This window comes from Pan troglodytes, chromosome 10, assembly GCF_028858775.2.
Source record: "Pan troglodytes isolate AG18354 chromosome 10, NHGRI_mPanTro3-v2.0_pri, whole genome shotgun sequence".
NCBI classification, from domain to species: Eukaryota; Metazoa; Chordata; class Mammalia; order Primates; family Hominidae; genus Pan; species Pan troglodytes.
Genome location: NC_072408.2, coordinates 23,674,578 through 23,699,743, shown reverse-complemented (window position 1 = coordinate 23,699,743; position 25,166 = coordinate 23,674,578). Strand labels below are relative to the sequence as shown.

Genomic DNA, 25,166 nt, shown 5'->3' with positions numbered 1-25,166 from the left:
ATTACCCCCACCATGTTGTTAAAATGGATCAGATCATGATCGCTACTGAGTAAGTCCAACTAGCGGTTGGCGGATCTTAGGAGTGAGCCCTCTGAGTGGGCTTGAGCACCCACTGCTGCCTGGTGGTGTTCTGTCTGATTGAAGGAAGTGTGGAGTTTTGCCTGAGTGTAGGAGAGGGATGATATTCTGAGGATTCTCTTAAAATACCAACTTACCAAACATGAAGCTTCTATCATCCAAGCTGTCATCACCCATCCAGGCTGTGTAGGTTTCTCTACCTACTCCACCTAACCTCCACCAAGCAGACTACTACCATATTGGTCATTTAAAAAATAGCCTTTAAATAAACCCTGATCTTGACCACATAGAGGCTTCTGCTCACCCTCTAACATCATCCCACGATGACCTTCTTTCAGCTCCCCGCAGTTCTCTATTTGTGAAATGCCATGTCATTCAAGTCCTGCTTCAGCTGGTTTGTCTTCCCCGGTCCTCCAGCACAAGCCTACCAAGTGATGTACCATCCTCCCCTTTATTGTAGAGCACTTCTCGTATTCTATCCCTGGGTTATCCTTCTCACTGGTTGCCTGGCAACACACACCCATAGTCCACTGAACATTTCCCACAAAGTACCTTGCACGTAGTAGGCATCTACTTTCATTAAAAAAGGTTCATTGAACCTCAGCTTTCTCTCAATACCATGAATTATTGTTGGGATTTCAGGTACCAAGTTGTAGTTTTTTGTTTGTTTGTTTGTTTTGAGGTGGAGTTTCACTCTTATTGCCCAGGCTGGAGTGCAATGGCACGATCTCAGCTCACTGCAACCTCTGCCTCGCAGGTTCAAGTGATTCTCCTGGCTCAGCCTCCTGAGTAGCTGGAAATACAGGCGCCTGCCAACATACGCAGCTAATTTTTCATATTTTTAGTAGAGATGGGGTTTTGCCATATTGGCCAGGCTGGTCCCGAACTCCTGATCTCAAGTGCCAAGTTGTAGTTTTTAACATACATATATGACTATGTAGCATGGGCTTTTGGTAGTTTTTTACTGAAATTGTAGTTAGGCACTTAGTAAGTTTAACTTAATTTTTCTTCTCTTTCCTTTTCATTCACTGTAGTATCTGCCTATTATGTGTGTATGTGCATGTTTGGAGAGAGAATGAATATATGTACTATACATGTATATATTTATATGTTGAACTTCCAGCAAATGGCTTTTATGTTTCTGTTTTGGCATGACCTGTATGTGTTAATAAAGAAAAATATTATTTACAAAGGCTGAACTAAATAAGCTAGAGTTAATATTATAGATTTAATTATGAAATAAATAATCTCTAAGGTTTTAAAATAGAAAATGTCTTTTCTTTAATATATGGTCAACTTTTAAGCTTTTTTGAAAATTTCTTTTTTTAATTAGCACCTTATAATGGTACATATTTCTAGGGTACAGTCTGATGTTTCAATGCATATATATTTTGTGTAATGATCTAATTAGGGTAGTTCAAATACCCATCGCCTCATACATTATTTATCATTTTTTTATGTGTTGAAAACATTCAAAAGCTTCTCTTCTACCTATTTTATAATATACAGTAATTTACTGTTGCCCATAGTCACCCTACTGTGCAATAACAGAACACCAGAACTTATTTCTCTTAACTGTCTTTTTGGCCCCATTGACCAATCTCTCCCCTTCCTCCTTCCCTCTCTGCTCCCTTTCCCAGTCTCTGGTAATCACTATGCTACTTTCTCCTTCTATGATGTCGACTTTTTATTTTAGCTTCCACATGACTGAGATCATGAGGTATTTTTCCATCTATGCCTGGCTTATTTCATTTAACATGATGCCCTCCAGGTTCATCCAGGTGGTCACAAATGACAGGATTTCATTCTTTTTTATGGCTGAATAGTACTCCATTATATATATATATTTATTTATATATATTTATATATTTTTTTATATATTTATATATATCTCACATTTTCTTCATCCATTCATCCATTGATGGGCATGTAGGTTGATTCCATAGCTTGACTATTGTAAATAGTGCTGTAATAAACACAAGAGTGCAGATATCTCTTCAACATACTGATTTCCAGTAGTGGGATTTTTAATCCAGTAGTGGGATTGCTGGATCATATGGTAGTTCTGTTTTTAATTTTTTGAGGAACCTCCATACTGTTTTCTGTAATGGCTGTACTCATTTGCAATCTCACCAACAGAGTGTCAGTGTTCCTTTTTTCAGCCTTTTAATCTTAACTTCAGGAAAATTCAAAATCATCAATGAAAATATTTAATATGTGGTAGACCTAACTGCAACAATTAGAAACACAGTTCAAAATAATGTTAAACATTTATATTTTTATATGTACATTCTAAAATGTTCAGTGTTTTCTTTTTTACTTTTCTTTAACTTTCATAATACATTTATCTCTATGACAGTGGAGCACATGCTGAGAACCCAAAAAGAGAAAGAACAATAGACTCAACTCTCTACAGCTTGTAATGGGCTAACTTTTTAAGTTGAAAACAAAAGAATTGAATGTTTAAAGTGTTTTCATTTTCTATCACTACCTTCCTTAGTTGAAAAAGTAAAAGAAGAAAGTAGATGAGAAGCATGTTTGTAACAGACAAAAAAGCAATTGTCCTTCAATCTGTGAAAATGTTCATTCCTTCCCACAAAACATATTCAATAAAACTTTTCCATCCAACAGTCAAAAGTTAAAAATCTTTTCAATTGATTGATTGCAATTTCATATTCTTCGAAAGCCAAACTTTCCTTTCTCTGTTCATCTGTAGTTATTCTATAGTTTTTTTTAAAGATAGGATTATAACTAAACTAGTCTTATCCTTAATATTTTAACAAATACTAGACCGGGCATAATGGCTCACACTATAATTTGATAACTTTGGGAGGCCAAGTTGGGAGGATGGCTTCAGCCCAAGAGTGTGAGTTCAGCCTGGGCAACAGAGAGAGACCCCATCTCTACAAATTTTTTTTTTTTAAATTAGCCAAGTCTGTTGATATGCACTTGTGGTCCCAGCTACTTGGGGAGCTGAGGCAGGAAGATCACTTAAGCCTAGGAGGTCAAGGCTGCAGTGAGTCATGGTCACACCACTGCATTCCAGCCTAGGTGACAGAGTGAGACTCTCAAATAAAATAACTTCTAAATTTATGCATATTTATCTCATTAAATGAGGATTGCTTGACTACTGATCTGATCTTTACTCAGAATTAAGGTTTACTGCAGTGACATATTTGTGCACTTTCCTCAAATATTAAATTACTTTGAGTCAAATACTATGCTTTACATAGCTTGGAGGAATTTGATTTAGTGACTTGAGCCACTGACCTGGTTAAAAAAATCTATAGAAACATCTGGTGCTGTGAAATAAAAGACACTAATACAATGAACACTCATTTTCCCCTGATGCCTGTAGTAAACCACATTCATTATTGCTATGTTAAATGAGTATATGTCTTGAGTTTTTCCCTACCCCCAGTCTGCAGGAACGTTAGAAATGGATATACACTAAACCATAAAGAGTTTGCTTGCTTTATGGCAATGTTGCCGAAGCTGTTGAACATTTAGTAAAAATGCAAAATGTTCTGGCAGCTTTAAAAACATCTAAACTTGTTTTGTCTTAGTTCTTGCAATGCCACCCATACACAAAAGTTATTAAATATTTCTCTGTGCATGCTCACTACAGTGTGGCAGGTGTAATACAGCATACAGGTAGGCCGTGTTCTTACCCATAAGCAAGTTAGAAAGTTGTCTGTTTGGTTTTTATATTCATGTCTGTTTTTAGATAGACAAAATGAGGTAGCAAAAGCAAAAAAATGGAATAGAAAGGGGACAGAAACATCTTTGGGATTTCTACAGATATTAATAGTTATATGCACTGATATTGTATGGCCGGTACTTGTCACCTTTTACATTATAAGCCTACTTTTGGAAGTGTGTCAGAAACAAGATAAAGGTCATATTGCTTAAGGCCTACTATGAACATAAATGATAGGGAAAAATCTAGCCCATAAATTGGCAAATTACCATGTATCATGATTTAATAATCTATAAGACATCTTAAAATGAGCAAAATAGATCAATGAGCTTATTTTTTTCCTTACCGTAAATGTATAAGCTGGTATGCTGTGATTAATTTAGATCAAAATTTCAAAATGACTTCCTTTTTAAAATAATGCTTTGTCTGTCTCAGTGTACGACTAAGAACTCTTAGGCCCTCTTATGTAGGGGATGTGACTGTACAAGCACTACAAACAAGAATTTACAAGGATCTCCAGCTTAAATGGAAAAGTGGATCTATGATAACTTTATAAACGAGTGTGGGAGTAAAGAGTGCAGAGGAAGGGGTTATAAGAATTATCAGGATTATGAGTACTCAAAATGAATTAGATAGTTAAGAGACTGTTTTTAAATATTTCCTAGGCACAATCTGAAAAAAAATCTTACAAAGGAGAACTATGCCTGTCTTATGCTTAATTGACATATATGAAAATTCTTTTGCCTCGAAATCCAAATGTCATGTTTGGAAACCAAAGGATAACATTATACATTTGAAAATCCCATTTTATAAAATAATACTTTGTTTCTTTTCCCAGAGAATCTTGGGTTTGTCCCACTGAGAAAAAAGAGAACTCGAATGCAGCTATAGAATGATCTCTTGATCCTTGGACAAAACTGAGGAAAAAGTCTAACAAATGCATCGCTTTGCAGTAAATTAGACCAGATTTCCGCATCTCCGCACTCAGTCTGTGAGCTGACAGTTCAGTAAAATGTTCCCTTGTAAGGTTCGCCCTCTTAGGAAAAGGGGCAATAATTCATCATTAGGATATCAGAGTCCAGGTGTAGATGGAAACTGATGGAGCCTCCAGCGAGGCAGGGAAAGTGCGTGGAAGAAGAAAATTTTATCTGAAGCCTAATTCCCTGGTTACAGCAGAGAATAATTAAGATAATATTGCTTCAAGAGTCCTTTAATGATTAAAAATCACATATGCAGAATCCATAAATTGGAGGGCAACAAATTGGAAGGCTATAACGTCAGAGAACTGTTTTGTGCACATTGTAGTGGAAAGTACACTGGTAGCAGTGCGCCGTACGGGCAGCCATCAGAGACTCGGACCATTCCAAGGACTTTGTTTAGATGCAACAAATCATTTGTCTGTTATTAACCCAGAGCTTGTAATTATGCAGATTGCCATAGATTTTCCTGGGCCTGGAAGTGAGATTGAGGGTTGTTCACAGTATAGCAGGCAGCTCAGGGCTGGCCATGCATTACTGAACTTGCCACATTTATCATGTTGACTGATGGCAGCAGAAGCAGGTCTCAGGTCCCAGTGGTTAATGTAGTGGGTAATTAACTGTCATTTGCCTAGTAATAGGCTGATGATCAATGGTTTGTGTGGAAACAAATTCTAATCAGGTAGCTGATAAATGCTCAGCTAGCGAGAGCAATTGAAATGGGGGAAAACTACGTCCAGAATTTCAAAATGGCATTGTGTGTATGTTTATTAGATATGAACAAACTGAATAATTCTTAAAAACGGCTTTATCGCATGTTAACCAGATGTTATATACACAAGTATATCTATATTCATTGAATAAAGAACTTTTAAGTTTTTCTTATTTCTCAAAAATAATAAAGAACAGAAGAAACAATGGCACATGTAAGTGATCTCCTAAGCAGATCTCCTAAGCAGATCATGTTAAGTACACTGAAAAATAAATATGAAATGTTAGAATGAACTAAAAAATTCTCCTTACAAATGAATAGGATGAAAGCTTTAGTTGGTGATGGTTTCATTTTTGATGATGCCAGTAGGAAATTAAGATATTACATTTTTGAGCAAGTTCTTTTTAAATAAATATTATTTATCAAAATACGGATTACAAACTGAGAACATGAAGGTTACTTGGGTTATAGTCCTTAAAATAAGCATACTAAAGTATTTTTTAATTCATTAAGGAAAATAAGTGCTAACAATTATGAATTTGATCTTCTTGAATGTAAACTTCGCTTACTTTTTATCAAGTGCACAGACTATGTTAGCAAAGTCTTTAAAATGCATTTATTGTTCTACCTTCAAGGCGCTTATGCTCTTCAAGAGACAATCCAACAAAAATATGAGCATAAACATTCATTGCACATTTTGCCAGACACTTAGAAACCATTCTCACAACTGTTTCCAACAACTGTCATTATCCTGGTAAAAGGAAATAGTTATAAACTTGAAAATGAATATGCATGCCTTAAGAAAAGACTTCTCTTTGGAGTCTACAGAAAGTAATAAGAGAGACTTCAGCACATTTGTGCCTAATCCTTAAATTCAATAAAATGAAAGGCTAAGGTTTTTAAAAGTACATTTTTATAACCAAAATGAGTTTTCTCTATAGCACCTTTGAATTCATTAGTTTAGAACTGCTTTTAATTTGGTCTTTCCCATGAGAGCCATTATATTTGCCTCCTGTCAGCCTGACACTGGAGAAAAAAGAAAACTGGCAGATGTGGTGTTTTTCATCTAGTTTGCTTCCTAGTAAAAAAGTGCATTAACTACTATGCATGGAATATTATTTGTAATAATTCTTCCCCTCCATTATCAACTTTAAAGAAACTTGGTTTAAATATTGCCAGTGCAAATGGATAAAATATTTCCTCACGTTATGAAATGAGAGACATTTTATTTTGTACTTCTTTTAGGTCGTTACAATAATGATTCTCAGGAATCTGCAGCAAATAGGAATTTTTTTAAATTCTAGACAATTCCAGTGGTTCTGACAGTATATTATCCTTCAATTTCTGGTCTAGCTATATATAGTTTACAGCCTCATTTACTTTAATGTGCTACTTGAATAACATAATCATAGCTATAACTATGGTATAGAGCCATAAGGTGCATGCATGCGCCTCTATGTTTTTTGACTATTTAAATGGCTTCTTCATAAATGTATTTTTAATAATAATGGCAAACCTTTTAGTAACTAAATGTCAAAAAGTAGTGAATCATTCATTAGTTGGTTCCTTTCCCAACTAAAATGTTTAATATATAACATTAAGAGCAAAGTTATATTGCTTTTATATTTTCTATATACTCTAACCCAGAGATTTTTGCTATGAATTCACCCCCATTGACTTCTGTTTATGTGCAGTTACGTAAGCTTCCTAATGTATTTGTCTTTTCCTTTTCTTCTCAAACAAGATGTGATTTTCATCAAAGAAGGTCAACGGAGAATATATTGCAGAAGAATATTTATGCATACACCTAGGATAAAATCCACTTGTGTACATCATAAAGCATTGTGTATTGTAGCTTTACAGAGTATATTAGCATCATCTCTCTTCACGATCTCAGATTTCTCTGTAAGAGTTTGTAAAAAAAGAAAAAAAAAAAAAATGTTTCTTATTCTAGGCTCTTTGGTGTAACGGGAAACTGCGCTGCCTGTAGTAAGCTCATCCCTGCCTTTGAGATGGTGATGCGTGCCAAGGACAATGTTTACCACCTGGACTGCTTTGCATGTCAGCTTTGTAATCAGAGGTAAGCAGGTCTCTTTTTGGTCTCTAAGAAATGGTTAACCTCTCTGTGCTGGCTATTTATTTAATAGGTGGAAATTATATTCATACATTTAAAGCAATCAATCTCAGCATTTTTCTGTTCTGTAAACTTTAATCCCATGCCAGAGACAAACTACTAAGGAGAAGAAAGGTCTTAAGACTTACTTCTACCTGAAAGAAAAGCATCATATAAGAGCAAGTAACAGAAAATGGAAACACTTCCGTAAACTCTGACTTCTTTTACTCATTCCTTCTTTTATTATTTTCCTGTCTTTTTAAAAGTAGTTTTAAATATCTACTTTTTTGTACTACTTATGTGAGTAAATAAATAGGCAATGAAGCAAATATACAGGAATTTGTTGCAGGTATTTTATATTATTATTATTTCTTATATTTTAAATTCCTTATCTCTCATGTTTTTGTTTTTGTTTTTTTTAATACAAGGTCTGGTTCTGTCACCCAGCCTAGAGCGCAGTGGCACTAACGTGGCTCATGCAGCCTCAACTTCTGTGCTCAAGCAATCCTCCTGCCTCAGCCTCCCAAGTAGCTGGGAGTACAGGTGTGCACTCCCATGCCTGGCTAATTTTTTTTTTTTCATTTTTTATAGAGATGATGGAGTTTCACTATGTTACCCAGGCTGGTCTCAAACTCCTGGCCTCAAGCAATCCTCCCACCTCCACCTCCCAAAGTGCAGGGATTATAGGCATGAGCCACCACCCCCACCCAATCTAGCTGTTTACCTTAAATTTTAACCCTGTCCTATATGTACTTTTGCAGTTACTTCAAATATCTTTGAGAATCAGTCCAGATATAGCTAATAATTAAACAATTATTATCATTGGAGAGGAGCATTTGAAAAAGTGTTGAACAGGGAACCTGGAAACCTAAATTCTAATATGGGCTCTGCCACTAATAAGCTGTGCAATCTTAAACCAAACACTTTCCCTCTCTGGACCTCAGGTTTTTCATTTGTAACATATGAAGCTGGATTAGTTCATCTCAGAGAATTCTTTCAGCTCAAAAGTATTATCACTTAATTCCATTTTTTCTTATTGAAAGTTATATTTTTTATTTCTGTGAAAACTATATACTACTGGCACCTGTTTTATATGATAAATGGAGAGGATTTTAGAACATTAAAATGTACATATTAAAAATACAACATTTCAAAAATTAGAACACTTGATAGATTTTAATGAAAATGAATTCACTGACTTTCTGTGAGAACACCTGGCAGAGTATATAATCAATAAATATTAGTTGCATCAAGTTCTCAGTTATTGTAATTTACTCTGAAAGGTACTATTTGATGCAGAATCTTCTTATGAGACCCTGTAGAATAGTAGAAAGAATGTGACATTTCTAGTGAGAACGGGATTCAAATTTCAGCACCACCATATATTAGCTGATATATTAGCTGTGTGATCTTGAGTATGTTACTTAACCTCTCTGAATTTGATTCCCACACCCATAAAATAGAAACACTAACACCTCTCTTGCAGAGTTTGAAACTTAAATGAAATAATTTATATTAAATGTCAGGAACACAACAGGTTCTCAAAAGTTAGTTATCTTTATAATTTACCAAATAATATTCCATTAACTTGACTTTCCCACAAGACATGTATCACAATAGTGTTTCTTGCTAAATGTAGATATTCAGATTGTGGCCTAATGTACCTTATAATATAATAGTTACCCAGACAGTCATGTAAGATGTTATCTTACAATGTCTTGACTCTTCCCAGCAAGTACTGAGAATCAAAGTAAGTTCATTCAGTCTAGGGTAACATTTAGACGAAAATAAATTGGCAAATGCACGTTTTTGGTAGGGATAAGGATATACAAACACAAACATTCCCACATCCATACAGACACCTTTATGTGCATGTATATATGTATTTTATACATTTTAAAGGTGTCTTAGTAGTAAATTTAGAATACTTTTGTTGACTTGTCATGTTGATCAACTAATAGCAGCCAGTAACCATGCAGTTCCCATTATGGAATCATGAAGTCATTGCTTTTCTACTTATAAAAGATTACATATTCATAGTAGAAAATTTAGAAAATAGAAAATGATAAGAACAAGACATTGTCCCATGTCTCATTCTTCTAAAAGAAAACATTTTAATATTTTGATATATAGCCAGCCATACATGTTTCTATGTATATAGGACAAATGACATTGTATAAATATTACACTCACATTTAAGCAAATTAAAGTTACAAGGGAGAATCCTAATGTTTGATATTTGGACTTTTTCACTCAATTTATATTTTGTGCCTGTTTTACCTGCCATTAAAAATTCTTTTAAGATATTTTAAGCTTTCCTGAGTTCAGTTTTATGGACAGAGCTTCACATATGTCTTCTATCATCAGATATATAAGTTGTATCTTCAAAAGTTTTTGTGCTGTAAATATTATCAGTATTATCAATATAAAAATGGACCTTATGAGACCCTGTAGAATAGTAGAAAGAATGTGACATTTATAGTGAGAAGAGATTCAAATTTCAGCACCACCATATAGTAGCTGATATATTAACTGTGTGATCTTGAGTATGTTACTTAATCTCTCTGAATTTGATTCCCACACCTATAAAATAGAAACACTAATACCTCTCTTGCAGAGTCTGAAACTTCAATAAAATAATTTATATTAAATGTCAGGAACACAACTGGTTCTCAAAAGTTAGTTATTTTTATAATTTACCAAATAATATTCCACTAACTTGACTTTCCCACAAGACATATATCACAATAGTGTTTCTTGCTAAATGTAGATATTCAGATTATATAAAAACAAATGCTCATATCTCTATCTGGTTAAATTCACAGAGCATGATTAATTAAACAAGGTATATAACAGTTTGAAGGCATATGCTGTACATTGCTTAATGATCTCCAGGAAAGTTATACCAATTATTCTCCTAGCAGAAATCTACAAAACTACGCATTCCCTCACATTCATTCTAACACTGGGAATTACGTTTAAAAAAAAAAAAAAATCCTTGCCACCTTAAGGGATGAAAGACAGTATTTCATTATAATTTCTAACTGGCATTTATTTGATCCCTGGTGGCCCTTTGGTATTCCTTCTTTTAGAGAAGTAGGCAGTTTATGTCCTTTGTCCATTTTCTTCTATTAAGTAGGCTTACCTATTTTATCCATGTTCTACATAGAAAATAAAAACATCATTCAAGTGCTAAACCCAGCCTAAATTCTATTATGATGCAAAGTAATTGTAGGTTGTTAATGCTATTTACAAATCATATATCTGTTTTATTTCACCATTGAAATAAAAAGTTGCATTCACAATTAAGTCTGTCTCCTCAGGAGAACTCAGTCAAGTAAGACAAACACTCCTAAATTTTGACTCTAAAACTGTTCACATTCTTATTGCTGCGAAATACTATTCTAGTATCATTATTAAAGTACCTAATATATTTCTGTGTTCGCTTCATTTATTACATGCCATAATGGGACTGCATATCTTTAGTGCCGGTTATGCACAATTAGCACTTAGTTATTGTCTTGTCACTTTAGCCCCTACAAGACAAACTTCTTTAATGTGGGAAGTCAGCTAATCTTCATCAGTCAAGCAAAGCAGACAAATTTTGTTACCCAGGATACAGAAGGTTTTCATATAGGAGATTCTCCTTTTACTCTGAAGTTTGCTTCAGTCTCCTCCAGGAAACCCATATCCCACTTCCAGTAGCCAAATCATTGTCGCAATATTGCACTTTTCAAGTGAAACACAAGGCAAATAGGTAATTCATAGGCATTTTCTCTTAAGCAAACTTTATCGACGTCTAAAGTTGTGGAATTACGCGTTTGTGAATTGTATTCAGCAGTCATTTCATCTTTACCTTTAAATCAAAGTATCATTAAGTTCCAAAGCATTTCTGAATGTTTTAAAAAGTAGCAGTAATAATAACCTTTCAGGATTGATTGTCCCTTATATATAGATCTCCTCTGCCCCTTTTAGAGGCGTATAGCTAAAACGTGAATCCTGCATTAAAATTTGGCTAGTTTCTCTATTTTAAAAGGTACCGCAGGAGGGTTATTTAAGCTTATTTTATGATATCTTGACTCTCATTCAGAATTGGAAGATTCTATATAACAGGTTAATTTCTTAAAGGTGAATAAGCCCCTTCTTCTTAGAAAACACAATAAAACTAAAGGATAGTTTTGTAAGAAAAGGAAAAATAAAAAGCTTGTGATGAAATGTTCCCAAATATGTAAAATTATGTAACAATTAATTTTCTTTTTTTAAGAATAAAGCACTGTGCTAGGCTCTGTGGAAGCTGAGATGGATAAAATCTGGTTTATTTCTTAGAGGTGTCCAGAGCTATGGGAGAGACAGGACATCAAAGACTCACAGAAGAGTGTAATCGATGCTAAATAGAGCTATACTGAGGGAAGAGAGAGCCATCCTTCTTGAAGTGTTAGGGAAGCATCAAAGGCCTGATATGCTGGGTCTTGAAAAAAGAACTCCCTAGAACTGGTTGACCTACAGGAAGTGTGTCTGCTGGGGGTTGGGGAAGATGAGGGAGCCAGGGAGCAGTGAGGAAAGGAATTTTCAGGCAAATTGAGCAACGTGCAAAGGCATGCAGATGTGAAAGCATTTGACGTGTTTAGGAAATGAAAAGCGGCTCAGTATGTTCAGAGATTAGAGAAGCGGTTTGGTAGGCACATGGAGGAGTAGAAAGAGAGCAAGCACCTAGAGGAAATGAAATTGTAAACTTAGTCTTTGAAAAGCCATTAAATAGAAGTCAAAATGAATACAAATTTAAATTAGTCATCTAAAATACGTTTGTTATTTAAAGCTGTTGGTTTCTGGAATAAATCTACCTTAACCATTTTTTATCGACCACACACCTTAAGTAGTAGTACAGTTTATGATGGTTCTGCAAAGGGTTCAAAAGAACTGTAACTCGTGGTCATTTACCACAGAACTGCTGACTATAATGGCAAACCAGTTACACATTCATGAGAAATTTTGAAACACCAAAATAAACAATACACCAATAAAGAAGTGCTTTGGGAAACATCAGAATAAGCAAATTTACAATGGTCAGAAGATGTTGATGGAGGCAATGGGAACTCAAGGATTGTTACAATTTAAGTAGACAGAAAAAGGAGAGAAATATTTCTTGCTAGGGAACAACTTAAGTAAAGGTGAAAAGATTATCATTACCAAATAGTAATGATAGCGAATTCTGATAAAGTATTAGTCAAACACCAAACACCGTTCTGAGTGTTTTACATGTACTCATTCGTTTAATACTCAAAATATCCCATAAATAGGTAGTTATTAGCTTCATTTGACAGATGAGGAAAGTAAAGTATAGGAAATGTAAGTAACTTGCCCAAGATTACAGTTAGAAGAAAGTGGTAGACTCAAGATTTAAACCTGGCCGGGCGTGGTGGCTAATGCCGGTAATCCCAGCACTTTGGGAGGCCGAGGCGGGCGGGCGGATCACGAGGTTGGGAGATCGAGACCATCCTGGCTAACACGGTGAAACCCCGTCTCTACTAAAAAATACAAAAAAATGAGCCGGTCGAGGTGGCGGGCGCCTGTAGTCAGAGCTACTGGGGAGGCTAAGGCAGGAGAATGGCTTGAACCCGGGAGGCGGAGCTTGCAGTGAGCCGAGATCGCGCCACTGCACTCCAGCCTGGGCGACAGAGCAAGACTCCGTCTCAAAAAAAAGATTTAAACCCAAGGAATCTGGTCTCCCTCTCTGGAGTCAGGCCCATTTCAAGAGAGGTATTTTATTTTCTGACTAAGAGCATATAAATGTGAATAGATACAGTGGACTTAAAGTAAGGTAAACTTTGAATAATGTATAGCAAGATTTGGGGTGTGGGTAGTGTCATTTGATACACTAAGGGTTGTTAGCAGTGAGATGTATAATGACAACCGGACTGTCAGTGGGAAAGACAGTAAATTTGTTCACAGGTGTATAGTGGAGGAATGAGTACACAACCCGGACTTCTTATTGAAAACAGTATAGTATAGAAATCTCTAACTTACAGTTAACTGAAGATGTGGAATAGGAAAGTATAGACACTAGAAATATGGATTGGAGCTCCCTAGCTAAGTGTTGTAAGATAGAAATTAATCATAATTGTCAGTCACTAACATTAGGGAAAGAAGATGGCTAGGCTAACATTTTTATTTCTTAAAAGGGATGTTACCAGTGGAGGCTTCTTAGCATAGGCTTTTGATAACCTGCTTAAAACTAAGCACTATATTTTATAAGGATGATTTACTAGTTACACTTGTTTCATATACTTCTCAAGTCTCTAAGACTATACGAAGTCAGCTAGAATCACTCAAAAATATCTAGAAATTACATCTAATATTAATTCCAAAACATCAGAATTAGATGGTTTAATAATCCAATTGGGCATCTTCTTATTCCTTACCATAATTTTTTTTAATGAGGGTAAAACTAATTGAACTGAGCATACTACAAGTAATTAGGGTCAGATTACAAGAAAGATTATGTTTATTTTTAGTAATTGTAGCCTGTTAATATACTTACAGTATCCTCTGGCTATCACTCCTTTCATAATGCTTTTTTTTTTTTTTTTTTTTTTGGTCCTGCAAATGCTGAATCTCATAAGAAGTTGGTTAAATCACACTGGAAATTAGCATTTCTTACAAAATCACAGTTACAGATTAATTTGTTAAATACATACTATCTGTATTGCTGTCTCTGAAATTTCTTTATATTTATATATGAAGTATTTTTTAAAGAGGGTGTCAACCTTAATTGCATACCAGTCGTAATCTGCTCTTAACCACAGCTTTCAAGGCTGTTTTGTTTGAGTCATATGTGCAAGTGTGACATCCCTCATCCATGTTCGTTTCATCTTGACCTTTAAGTATAAATTGAAATGCATATAAAATGCACTTTATCCAGTTGTTAACATATTAGTAATAAAATATGTCAGGTAGGAATATTTTAGAAAAGTTCTGTCTCTCTCTCGCTCTGCCTCTGTTGCTCTATATATACCACCTAATTGAATAGCAGGCAGACTTTTTTAAAGTTATGCAAAAGAATAATAGTAATACAAAAAACACAGTTACACCCTGTATAACCATTTAATCTTCACATTATTCTTGTAGCCTGCATGCTTTACTGCCCTCAGGTAAAAGCTTGAGTCTTGAATCCAAAAAGGCCTGGGTTATTTTTCTTCCTTTACTGTATACGTTCTAACTACAGAATCTTGGGCAGGGCTTTGAAATTCTGGCATGGAGTCTTAGGTTTTTCTTCTGTAAAAAGCCATGATAATGCTTACTTTCTAGGTTGGATGTAGGGAATAAATGTGATGATGTACATACATGCTTAGCATTTAGCACATGGTAAGTATAAAAAGGTGGCTATTTTACCTATATTTCAAACATAGAGGTAAGATTTTAGATATTTCATTTCTACTCCTTGCCGCAAGCCTACAAAGTCGACTGATGTCACAGGTATTAAAAACCAAAGTTTTATTTTCAATTATCATAAGTGGGAAGGTAGAGTTTGGACCCTACTGGTTGCAGTATACCTCTCTGCCTTTCAGACACTTTTCATTTGATAAGGATATCAAACTGGCTTGCACAAACACCATTATTGAAGTGCAACATTTAAAGTATACAGGTTACAACTAATACAAAGAAAATATACTTAAAGCCCCAAACTTGAATGTTCATTGTATCCAGTAGCTTTGCCCACAAACAACCCTAGGATTTCAAGATCAGTGCATAGTCTGTGCTTTCAATCAACATCATCAGCAGGCAGTAATCCTGGGGAAAAAAAGTAAATTCCACAAATAAACAGACCAATTTTCCTTTAAGAGGAAAGCTAATTCTTTTCAATCTACTTTTTAAATTACACTATTTTCCCCTCTATCTACTTAGCTAGTATAAGGATAAATTTCCAAAGCTACCCAGTTGGAAAAAAAATAGGTTCACTGTTTGTCTAGCATTCCAATCTTTGCAAATGTAAATCAGTCCAACTGCTCCTCATTTAAACCTTCAACTTCACAAAACATTAAAGGGTGGCTTTCACTACACAATTTAATCTATCCACTAAGATTTCTGCTGGAACATCATTTGAAATTGACTATCTGATAAAGAGAGACTACTATCAAAGGTCAGAGAGGTCAACTTGTATAATTACAAGTAGTTTTACTGGGTCAACTCTACCAGACACCACTATTTGAAGGTTAAATTGTTACAATTAAATATATATACAGATCTCCCCAGAGTTACTTTATTGTTAAATGTACCGGAAACAGAAAAAGCATTTATTTCTGACCTTAATTGTGTCCAAAGTGTCACCATGGGGAAATCATACAAAAAGAACACTTATTAAAAACATTACAGTCTTGCACATTAAACAATGCTTTATGAAATAAAATGCATAATTAGCTATTGGAAACTAGTTTAATTTATCACATCAATATTAAGTAGTTCATTTAGGTTACTCCCTGTGGTTGAATTGGAAGTGCTCTAAGAAATGACATCTACTATTTCATGTTGGTGAACTTGCCACAAACAAAGGAAAATGGCTCAGCATCAGAATCTGATGCTAGAGCAACTTTCATTTCAGAATGATCACTTCTAGATTACTAACATTTAATCACATTTTAATAACAGAGTAAAAGAAAGCTTTAAATGGGAAGCTTTAAAATGGGCTATTTTCTAATTGTTTGATTCATTTTAATGCCTTTTACTTTTTTATTAAGTGCCTAAATGGCCACAGATGAAATCATCCATAATTACTGCAGTGAAACATTATTATCATTCTTTCTTTTATTTTATTGGGTATAAATACAGATCAGTTCTTTTTATTTTTTTTCTTTCCAGTGTGGTTAAAAAAAAAAAAAAGCAAGTCATCTTTGGTGCCCAAAGTGTTTATCTCAATATCCTTAGAATTTTTGCATGCAAAGGCAAGATTTCAAATGTGTGCAACATTTCATTAAATGAAGTAAATGGTAAATGGTCTAATTCTGATAATGAAGACAACTGTCTAAGCCAGGTTTTCAGATTCAGGGAATTACCATGAGAAACTATTAATAGGAAACTAAATCTTCAAATTTCTAGATCCCAGTGAAATGGTCTTAACCACATTTTATTGTTTAAAATATTTTCAGATTTTGTGTTGGAGACAAATTTTTCCTAAAGAATAACATGATCCTTTGCCAGACGGACTACGAGGAAGGTTTAATGAAAGAAGGTTATGCACCCCAGGTTCGCTGATCTATCAACATCACCCCATTAAGAATACAAAGCACTACATTCTTTTATCTTTTTTGCTCCACATGTATATAAGAATTGACACAGGAACCTATTGAATAGCGTAGATATAGGAAGGCAGGATGGTTATATGGAATAAAAGGCGGACTGCATCTGTATGTAGTGAAATTGCCCCAGTTCAGAGTTGAATGTTTATTATTAAAGAAAAAAGTAATGTACATATGGCTGGATTTTTTTGCTTGCTATTCGTTTTTGTGTCACTTGGCATGAGATGTTTATTTTGGACTATTGTATATAATGTATTGTAATATTTGAAGCACAAATGTAATACAGTTTTATTGTGTTACTATTTGTGTTCCGTTTGCTTCTTTGTATTGTTGCATTTAGTACAATCAGTGTTTAAACTTACTGTATATTTATGCTTTCTGTATTTACCAGCTATTTTAAATGAGCTGTAACTTTCTAGTAAAGAATTGAAAAGCAAATCTCACTAATGATACACAGATAGATAAAGCAAGTCTATCAACATTAAAAATACTAAAAAATAAAGACACACACAGAGCATTTTAGTGACATCCACTACTTATTGCCGCTATGAGTTAGAGTCTATCAGTGTTCTTGTTATAACCCCCTATTTTCAGGGGGTTAAAAATCAGCTTTAAAAAAATACATAAAAATTTCATCTTAAAGCACTTTCATTTTATACCAACGTGAAAAGTGCCATTTTTAGAATAACTTTAAAGCTTAACAGGTTTCCTTTTAATATCCTTTTTTTGTGTGCTCTTTACCTACACAATGGCTTTGTTTTGCTTTTTCAGCCACACCCCTTATGTGAACTAGTGCCTTTGGGTATCACGTAAAATTTTTTCCAAAGGGTTACTTTAAAAATCTGTTACCACAATTATAAGATGATTTTTAAGTGATAAATTAAACTTCTTCTTGTATAAATTCTGCCCAGATCTCTCCACAAGAGCTGAGGGTTTAATAACTTTATGGCTTAATAAATGTATGACACTGAAAAGATTTGAGTGTGAATCTACTGAAATCACTATAATGCACATTGAAGCTATGATGGTATTTGAGTAGTGAGGTTACTTTTGATCGGAGCAACATAATGCTCATAGAATCTTCTAGAAGAGAAACAAAGGGATTGATAAAAAGCTGAGAACTAGTGATTATATATTTTTCTGTATTTACCTGACATTTATTTTAATGTTCAAAAAGTAAACACTTTAAGTTTGATGTGTTTTACTCTCTCATTAAGTAATTGCCAACTCAGAATACATCATTCTTAGGCTGAAATTTGTCTTTCCATTTTTTAAGGTGAAATAGTACTACCTTACATGATAGCATACAAAGAAGAAAGCTCTAGAAACAGAAATTATGGAGAATGATTATTTAAATTACAATTAAGGAAATGAGAATATGATCCCCTCTTCCGCGTTGCCCACAAACTTGCTTCTTTGCTTTTGCTCCCTGTAATAGAACTACTTTTCAACAAATCTAATTTTGCACGGCACCATTAACCATATTTTCACTACAGCAAACTTAGTGCTATGGGTTTTCTTTTTCTTTGTTTTTTTCTTGATCACTTGTACAGGAAACAATATTTTCCAGTGTTATTTGCATATATATTTTGTCCTTCCAATATATGCATTGCAGATGAAAATTAAATGTTATACCTGAATTCTTGGGTTGGGGCCAAAATATTAAGCTGAAAATAATGCTGGTGTGGATTTGTTTTAAAACAAAGCTTTATTATGAACATGCATGTGAATCTGGATATTGCCTCTTATTTTTAAGAAAATGGTTCTGTGAAAAGTGAATGATATGTATTTTTCCAAATGCTTCATGGTTAGGAGTCTTCAAGTTCCGTGTTCCCCAGATTTGAGATATACTAAAGAAAGAAATTCAAAAATAGCTATTTGGGGCCCACAAAAATAACTATTATTTTAGCCTTAGAGCCTTACACTTGTTTCATGAAGAGAAAGGACTTGCATAACCAAAATAAACAAAGCAAGACAAATTAAAAATGTGCGGGGGAGAGATCAGTGAAAAGTGGTTTTCTTAATGCAGCCCTGCTGGTCCCCATTAACAATTGCTTGAAATTCACGTGGATGTAAAATTATAATTGTCAGTATCTTATTCAGATGATCTTTTAAGGTTTAGCTGGTTTTGCTTTTGTTTATCTCTATGTTAAAATACTTGTAAATTGGGAACAAACTTCTCTCAGCTTCTTGAAGCTGTTCAACTATCCTTGCCACTGGAAGACCAAACAAGGTTTTCACTGCTTTTTCTTTTACATAATATGCTGAGAATTATTTCTTATGCTTTTTACTACAAACAAAATTACTCACCTGGATTAAAGATTAAGGCCTTAATCTGTTTAGATTATCTTTAATCTCCATGGAATCATGAAACAAGACAATAGTGTTTCAGCTGTAGGCCATTTTTACAGCTAATTGCCCATAAATTGTAGCATTTATTGACCTGAAGTACTAAGCTAATTGTCTTGACTACTCAAAGCCCCTGAATTGTTGTCAACTTTCCCCTTTGTGTTGTGTAGCCCTAACGTCATTTAGCTTGTTGTCTGATGCCCCCAGTAGGACACCTCCGATGGAGCTTTGATTTCTGAGCAGCGAAAGCTCCCTTCCTAAGATGCATCTCGCATAGGCTGCCTATGATGAAGGACCGTGCACCTCCACTCCAACAGAGTGCTGAGTTTAAAAGCTGACCTGTGTTTGTAATTTCACTTTCATCTTGCTTAATAAATATCTGCTGGATTCTTTCATTCACTTTTTTACATTTGGATTTATGTTTTTAATAAAAGGGGTGTTACACTATTTGATTGCACTTAACTGGCAAAACTTAAGATGATCTCTAGAAAGCATATGTTAAGTCCATGAAAAGAAAAAAAAGGTGTGTAAGGACATTTACTTTCTAAAGCTAAGTCATAACAAGCATAGACAAAGCACCCCAAATGTTTCTCTGAAAGTAATGTTTAGGATCTCTGCGCTAGGTCGTTTACCGCTATTTATTTTTATGGGGAAAATAAAACTCTCAAAAATGAAGGTAGCAATTGCTGGGTGTAATTTTGCACATTTATACAAATTTTAGGTGATCTTTCTGAAAGCAACTCTGTTGCTGTTGTCAGATTAAATTTCAAATTTTCTATTCTGTATAATGAATTAAAACAGGAAACTCAATTCTACATTTTTACAGAAGAGATGTTGCACCTTAACTGAAACAGGGCACTGAAAATTATGTCTGTAGTAAAACATGCCATGCAGAAGTGTTTTCCTTTTAACTATCACTTTAGGCAAACCACTGTCTGAATCATCACTTAAACAGTTTCATAGAAATTACGTAGGCCAAACATGTTTAGTGTTCACTTCAGTAAGTTGCAAAAACAATCTGCATGTTTATTGTAATAGGCCATTAGCACAAAATACAATTTTAGCAAAAGCCTTTTTGATCATTACTTTTTCTTAAAAACATTGTTATATTTTTTAAATGTGGTTTTAATGTAATTTAAGGAAATAGAAAGCAGAGATTTAATAGTCATTAGTTCAACTGACATTTACTGAGCACCTACTATGTGACAGGCCTCTCCCTGAGCATTCAGCCTCCTATTGGGCAGACTTATGGTTGGCCTAGATCAAATAACTTTAACGTGTCTTTGCACTGGTTTGTGCTCATCTCCAACCTGCTAATAATGAGCACACAAAAGCGAATAGCATCTTCTACCTCTCCAGCATGTTATTGATATGAAAGCCCCAGAAAATATCTCAAGTAATCAATGTGTTCAGAGAATTATCGCACACAAATTACTCATTAACTCAATAGCACATAATAAAAAAGAACATCAATTAATTAATGAGTCACCCTCAGATTGCTATGATTACAATAGAGCTCTGTTGAAATAGCGGTTATAAATGAAGCTGCCTCTATTTATTGTTTGCAACTGGTCCATTATTTGGCTGAAACCAGTGTCAAGTTTAACACATGCCTGTAGGTAATTGTGTGATTAGTATCATAAATGAAGATTTCAGAACGCCTAGTGTTTATAAAACCTTATGAATGGCCAGAAAAAATAAAGAAAATTCATTTCTACCAGAGCGTCCTTTGAGGCCATGCTATTAGAAAAGTATTATTCAGAAAGGTATATTTTTACTTTTATAATCAAGATGTAAGACTTTCATGTTGAACAGTACAAAGAATAGCTGCTAAAACACTTGAGTCAATTTTACAACGCTTTAGTATACACAGGATTTAATTTCAGTAACTTTTCCTGAAGACTAAAATATGCATGATCATTGCCAGTTTTGCATTTTGGTACCCCAAAATGACATTTTTGCTTTTGGCAGGCTTGGTTGGGGTGGGTTTGTGGATAATGACAGCAGTAGGGGAAGGGATTTAAAAAAATACCAAACCTGACATAAAAAGTCACCAACTAAACTTTCCCAACTATCTTGGTAAATGCCATTCCAATAAGCTTATAGAATAATTACAACAGTTCCCTTAGGTAAGTAAGAAACATCTGTTGGTAACACATAGCAGGTGTTAACAATTACACACACTGAACTTTTTAAAAATGTTTTTAATTAAAAGAATTCTGTTTTCTGTAAAGGAAAATATGTTAAATTCAAAGATACTCCTGTTTTGGGCGTGCAGATCACGTAATGCACAAAATTATAAAGACCAAATCATCTTGGATCAACTAGGTTTTGTGTTTGGTTCAGATCATTACATTCAAAAATGAATTGGAATTCTCTGCACTTTTTACACAATTGGTATTCTGGACTCAGAAGCTGAATACTCGAAATTGGTATCACTGGGGTGATTACAGAATATTTTGGCTTTATGGGCAAAGGGGTTGGCATTAACTATACCAAATTTAGTGGCCACAGTACAAATTAAAATGGGAACAAGAGACATTCAGATAATACATTATCAAAATCTTTTTTCACCCTGCCCCTGGAGAAGAGTTTAAATCACCTAAAGTAAAACAGTTCATTTGAAACAGGTAACATTTTCATATGACCCATCTTCAATAACTTTTAGTAATAATAGCGAATATTTACCAAACAATCGCCATGTATCAGGTAGTTCTGCACACGCATGTAATTCCCACAACACCCCTGTGACATAGGGACTATTAAAATGAAAGCACAGCCAGGTTACTTAACTCACCCAAGGTCATACAGTCAGAAAGTAGTGTGCCTATTTAAACACAAGTTTTCTGGGTCTAGTGCTTTTCACTCTACCATATCATCTTTTATAGTGTTGTCATTATTATTTTCACTATTATTTTTTCTAGCTCCTGGGAATAGCCAAGAACTAGGAGTTATTTATGCTTGAGCAAAAATTCCAAACATATCAGAGTTAATATTATCTTTAAAGATAAAAATTGTGAATGAGAGTGATTGTATTTTTCTAGATATAATCTGTTTGGGAGCTCTTTCTTTCAACCATAACATGAAGGCATTTATTTGAGCCTGTAAATCTAGGGTACCAAGAATAGAGGATTCTTCGTATAGCAGTAATGAAAGCAAGAGTGGTCAGCATTGACGTGAGGGTACATTGAAGTAAAAAGTTGCGAGTTTCAGCATCAGGATAAATATGCCATAATAATGTGAGGCTACAGGCTCAGAATCAAGATAACACAACAAGTATACTATTTGTCTTTGGTATTACTTCCAGAATGAGTATGTTATTTGTCTTTGATATTTTAAAACTTCCAGAAGATGAGATGAAAAAAATTAAAGGCCCTAGAAAAACTATACATGTCAGAACTGTGGGCACCCACCCTGTGTGTAGCAGCATACCAGTCCTCTTTTTAAGTTTTATTTGCCTGAGAGACATCGGTGCATAAAATATAATGTTTGCTGCTACTTATTCTTTGTTTAATGCCCAATTTATTAAACATACAACCCTAATAAATACAATTTATCTCAACATTTGAACACCATTTAAGCAGCTAATAAAGCAAAACTTGTAAATTTAATAAATCAGATTCAACCATTTAAACGTTGATTAGAATCTTAGTCAAATTCTTCTAAACATTTTACTAAAATCCCATGTAATAAGTTTCAAGTACTTTAAAAACAGACAAAAATTCTCACAACGGGCCAAACATTTTTTAAATATACTTAAAGCTGTAAGAAAAATATTAATTTAATTTAAAATTTCTATACTTTGTTTTATATCTTTCTAAGATTAGTAATTCCTTTAAAAATTTAGAAAATAGTGTGTTTGCTAAACTTACAGGATCTGTGTTATTGACGATATGAACCTTGGTTGGGGCACAAGAACTAGCTATGCTGTCCAAAATGATGCAAACTTCAGCCAGTGCACATCAAGTTAGCCGATAATTTAATAGTCATCCTCCCTATCACATCAATGGAACTTTCATAATTCCAAGTCTTTCATATAGGTTATAATTTTTCATAACCCAGTGCTTTTTCCCAAATTGACTAGAATAGTATGTATGCGATTTTAGTATCTCATTATAAGCTATAGGATTATTTTGATATTTTTGTCCCCTCAGAAATAAGGACTTGAACCTATGTAGCCAAATTTCCTGTTAGATATTTGGCTAATTCTTTTTCTCACACAAATTATTGGACCACTTCTGAACTGATTATAATGCATTCCCAATTGTATTGATTAGCACTTTGTGTTCTTGGCATGGTTTGACTTAATTCTCTACATTTACATTTAATCTTATCTACTTAGAAAATAGAGATGAATACAAATTGATGCTATATAAGTAAATACACATTCAATAGAAGAAACAAGCCACATATACCATATTTGGCTTTTTCTCTTTTGTATGACAACTCTTTTGTATACATTAACATTAACTCTTCCCCTTTTGAGTACAATTGTGGACGCATGGCTTTTATAGACCCTGATGCAATGCAGGCAGATTGACTAGTAGGTTATGTTTTGTGTGTGTGTGTGTGTGTGTGTGTGTGTGTATGTGTGTAGTTCTTACTTAAGGTGTCAATTTAAAAAGTTTGTTTTGAAAGACAATACCTTAGAAAACCAGAAATCCAAAAATAAAAGGCATGAGAAAAACGCAGTGCAGCACAGTAAGATGCTGTGAACTGTTCCAGAAAGGAATACTCAACCTGAAAACTGCAGCGACCAAACAAATGTGTATAAAGCAGCAGTATAAGAAATCGCCTGCTTACACTTAGGAAGAGTATTAGTGTTTTACACTAGTTGGACACTGAGATGTCAATAAAGAAACAGAAGAATAAGTCAACAGCTGAGATGATGACTTAAGAATTTATCCCCAGTCTTAATTAAGGATATTTGACAAGACTATATTTTAGTTATTATTTTTAAGGTTAGTTTGATTACTGTTTAACTCAAAACACAATTTTCTTAGTCTCAATTCACCCTTACATTTTTCCCATTGAAACTGTTTGAGACTATGAACATCTTGGTTAGCAACATCAGCTTTGCCATCAGGCAGAAAATGATCTTGAAAATATTACTTAGCTTTACACTAGTAACAGTTTTCTCATCTGTAAAATGGAGGTAATACCTACTTTACAGCATTTTATTGCAGATTAAATGAAACAATCTAAGGCAAGCATTTAACATAATGTCTGATACATAGTGTTCAAGTTATTAGTACTACTATTATTTTTATTAATCTCAAATTCTCTAAGAGTCATTTATGTGCTAATCTGCACTGGATGAGGATCAGGCATGGTTTGTGCTCCATTAGGTAGACATGGGCCAAATAATAACAATTACAGATGAGCACTCAACAAGCAAACAAGGCAATTTCTTCTAAGTGAAATACTGAGATTCAAAGAGGACAGTAAATTGGGGATTCAGGCCATAGTCAGAGATACTGGATGGTAAAGCATTTTTTTAATTGCCTTCTTTTGGTCTCAAAAAAAAATTTGTTTTGAGTTCCATGTATGTGTCTAGCATTTATACTAGGGAAGCCTCTGCTTCTGATATTTAGCAAGATGAACTCAGTAATCACTACATTCATGTAGTGAGTCATTCAGACATTTATTGGACACCTTCTGCATGTCAGATTCTCAGCCATGTTCTGTGAGGAATGTAATGAAGAGTCCCTGCACTTGAGGAAGACAGGCAAACAACTGTTAACACAGAAGGTAACAGGTAATAACAGAGGAAGCAGAGATATCTACAAAGCGCTGGGGGAGCACCCAGGAGGAAGTGATTTATTCTGTCTGGGCACATTAGAAAAGGCATCACAATTGACGTTTACCTTTAGTCTTGAAGAACCATCAGAGGATGGAGGGAATGTGGGTGTTCGTATAGAGACCACCCCTAATCTAAGTTTACTAG

General features: G+C 34.4%; 2 protein-coding genes across 14 annotated transcripts in view; one reads left to right on the top strand and one right to left on the bottom strand.

Annotated features, from left to right (window-relative positions):
- The window catches only part of LMO3 (LIM domain only 3), a 61,925-nt gene extending 42,307 nt beyond the window's left edge, over positions 1–19,618 (top strand). For all 8 annotated transcript variants that reach the window (XM_003313529.6, XM_003313528.5, XM_003313527.5 and 5 more), the window contains 2 exons: positions 7,422–7,547; positions 16,721–19,618. In XM_003313529.6, the coding sequence (XP_003313577.1) occupies positions 7,422–7,547; positions 16,721–16,826 (232 nt within the window). In that variant the 3' untranslated portion in view covers positions 16,827–19,618. The remainder of the gene's footprint in view (positions 1–7,421; positions 7,548–16,720) is intronic.
- Positions 1–25,166, bottom strand: part of MGST1 (microsomal glutathione S-transferase 1) — a 263,100-nt gene that overhangs the window by 41,734 nt on the left and 196,200 nt on the right. Inside the window, exon 6 of one of the 6 annotated variants that reach the window (XM_063784879.1) lies at positions 15,057–15,368. The exons of the other annotated variants lie outside the window; for them this stretch is intronic. The gene's annotated coding sequence lies outside the window, so the exon portion shown is untranslated. Of the gene's footprint in view, positions 1–15,056; positions 15,369–25,166 lie in introns of those variants that run through there. 6 annotated transcript variants of the gene reach the window in all.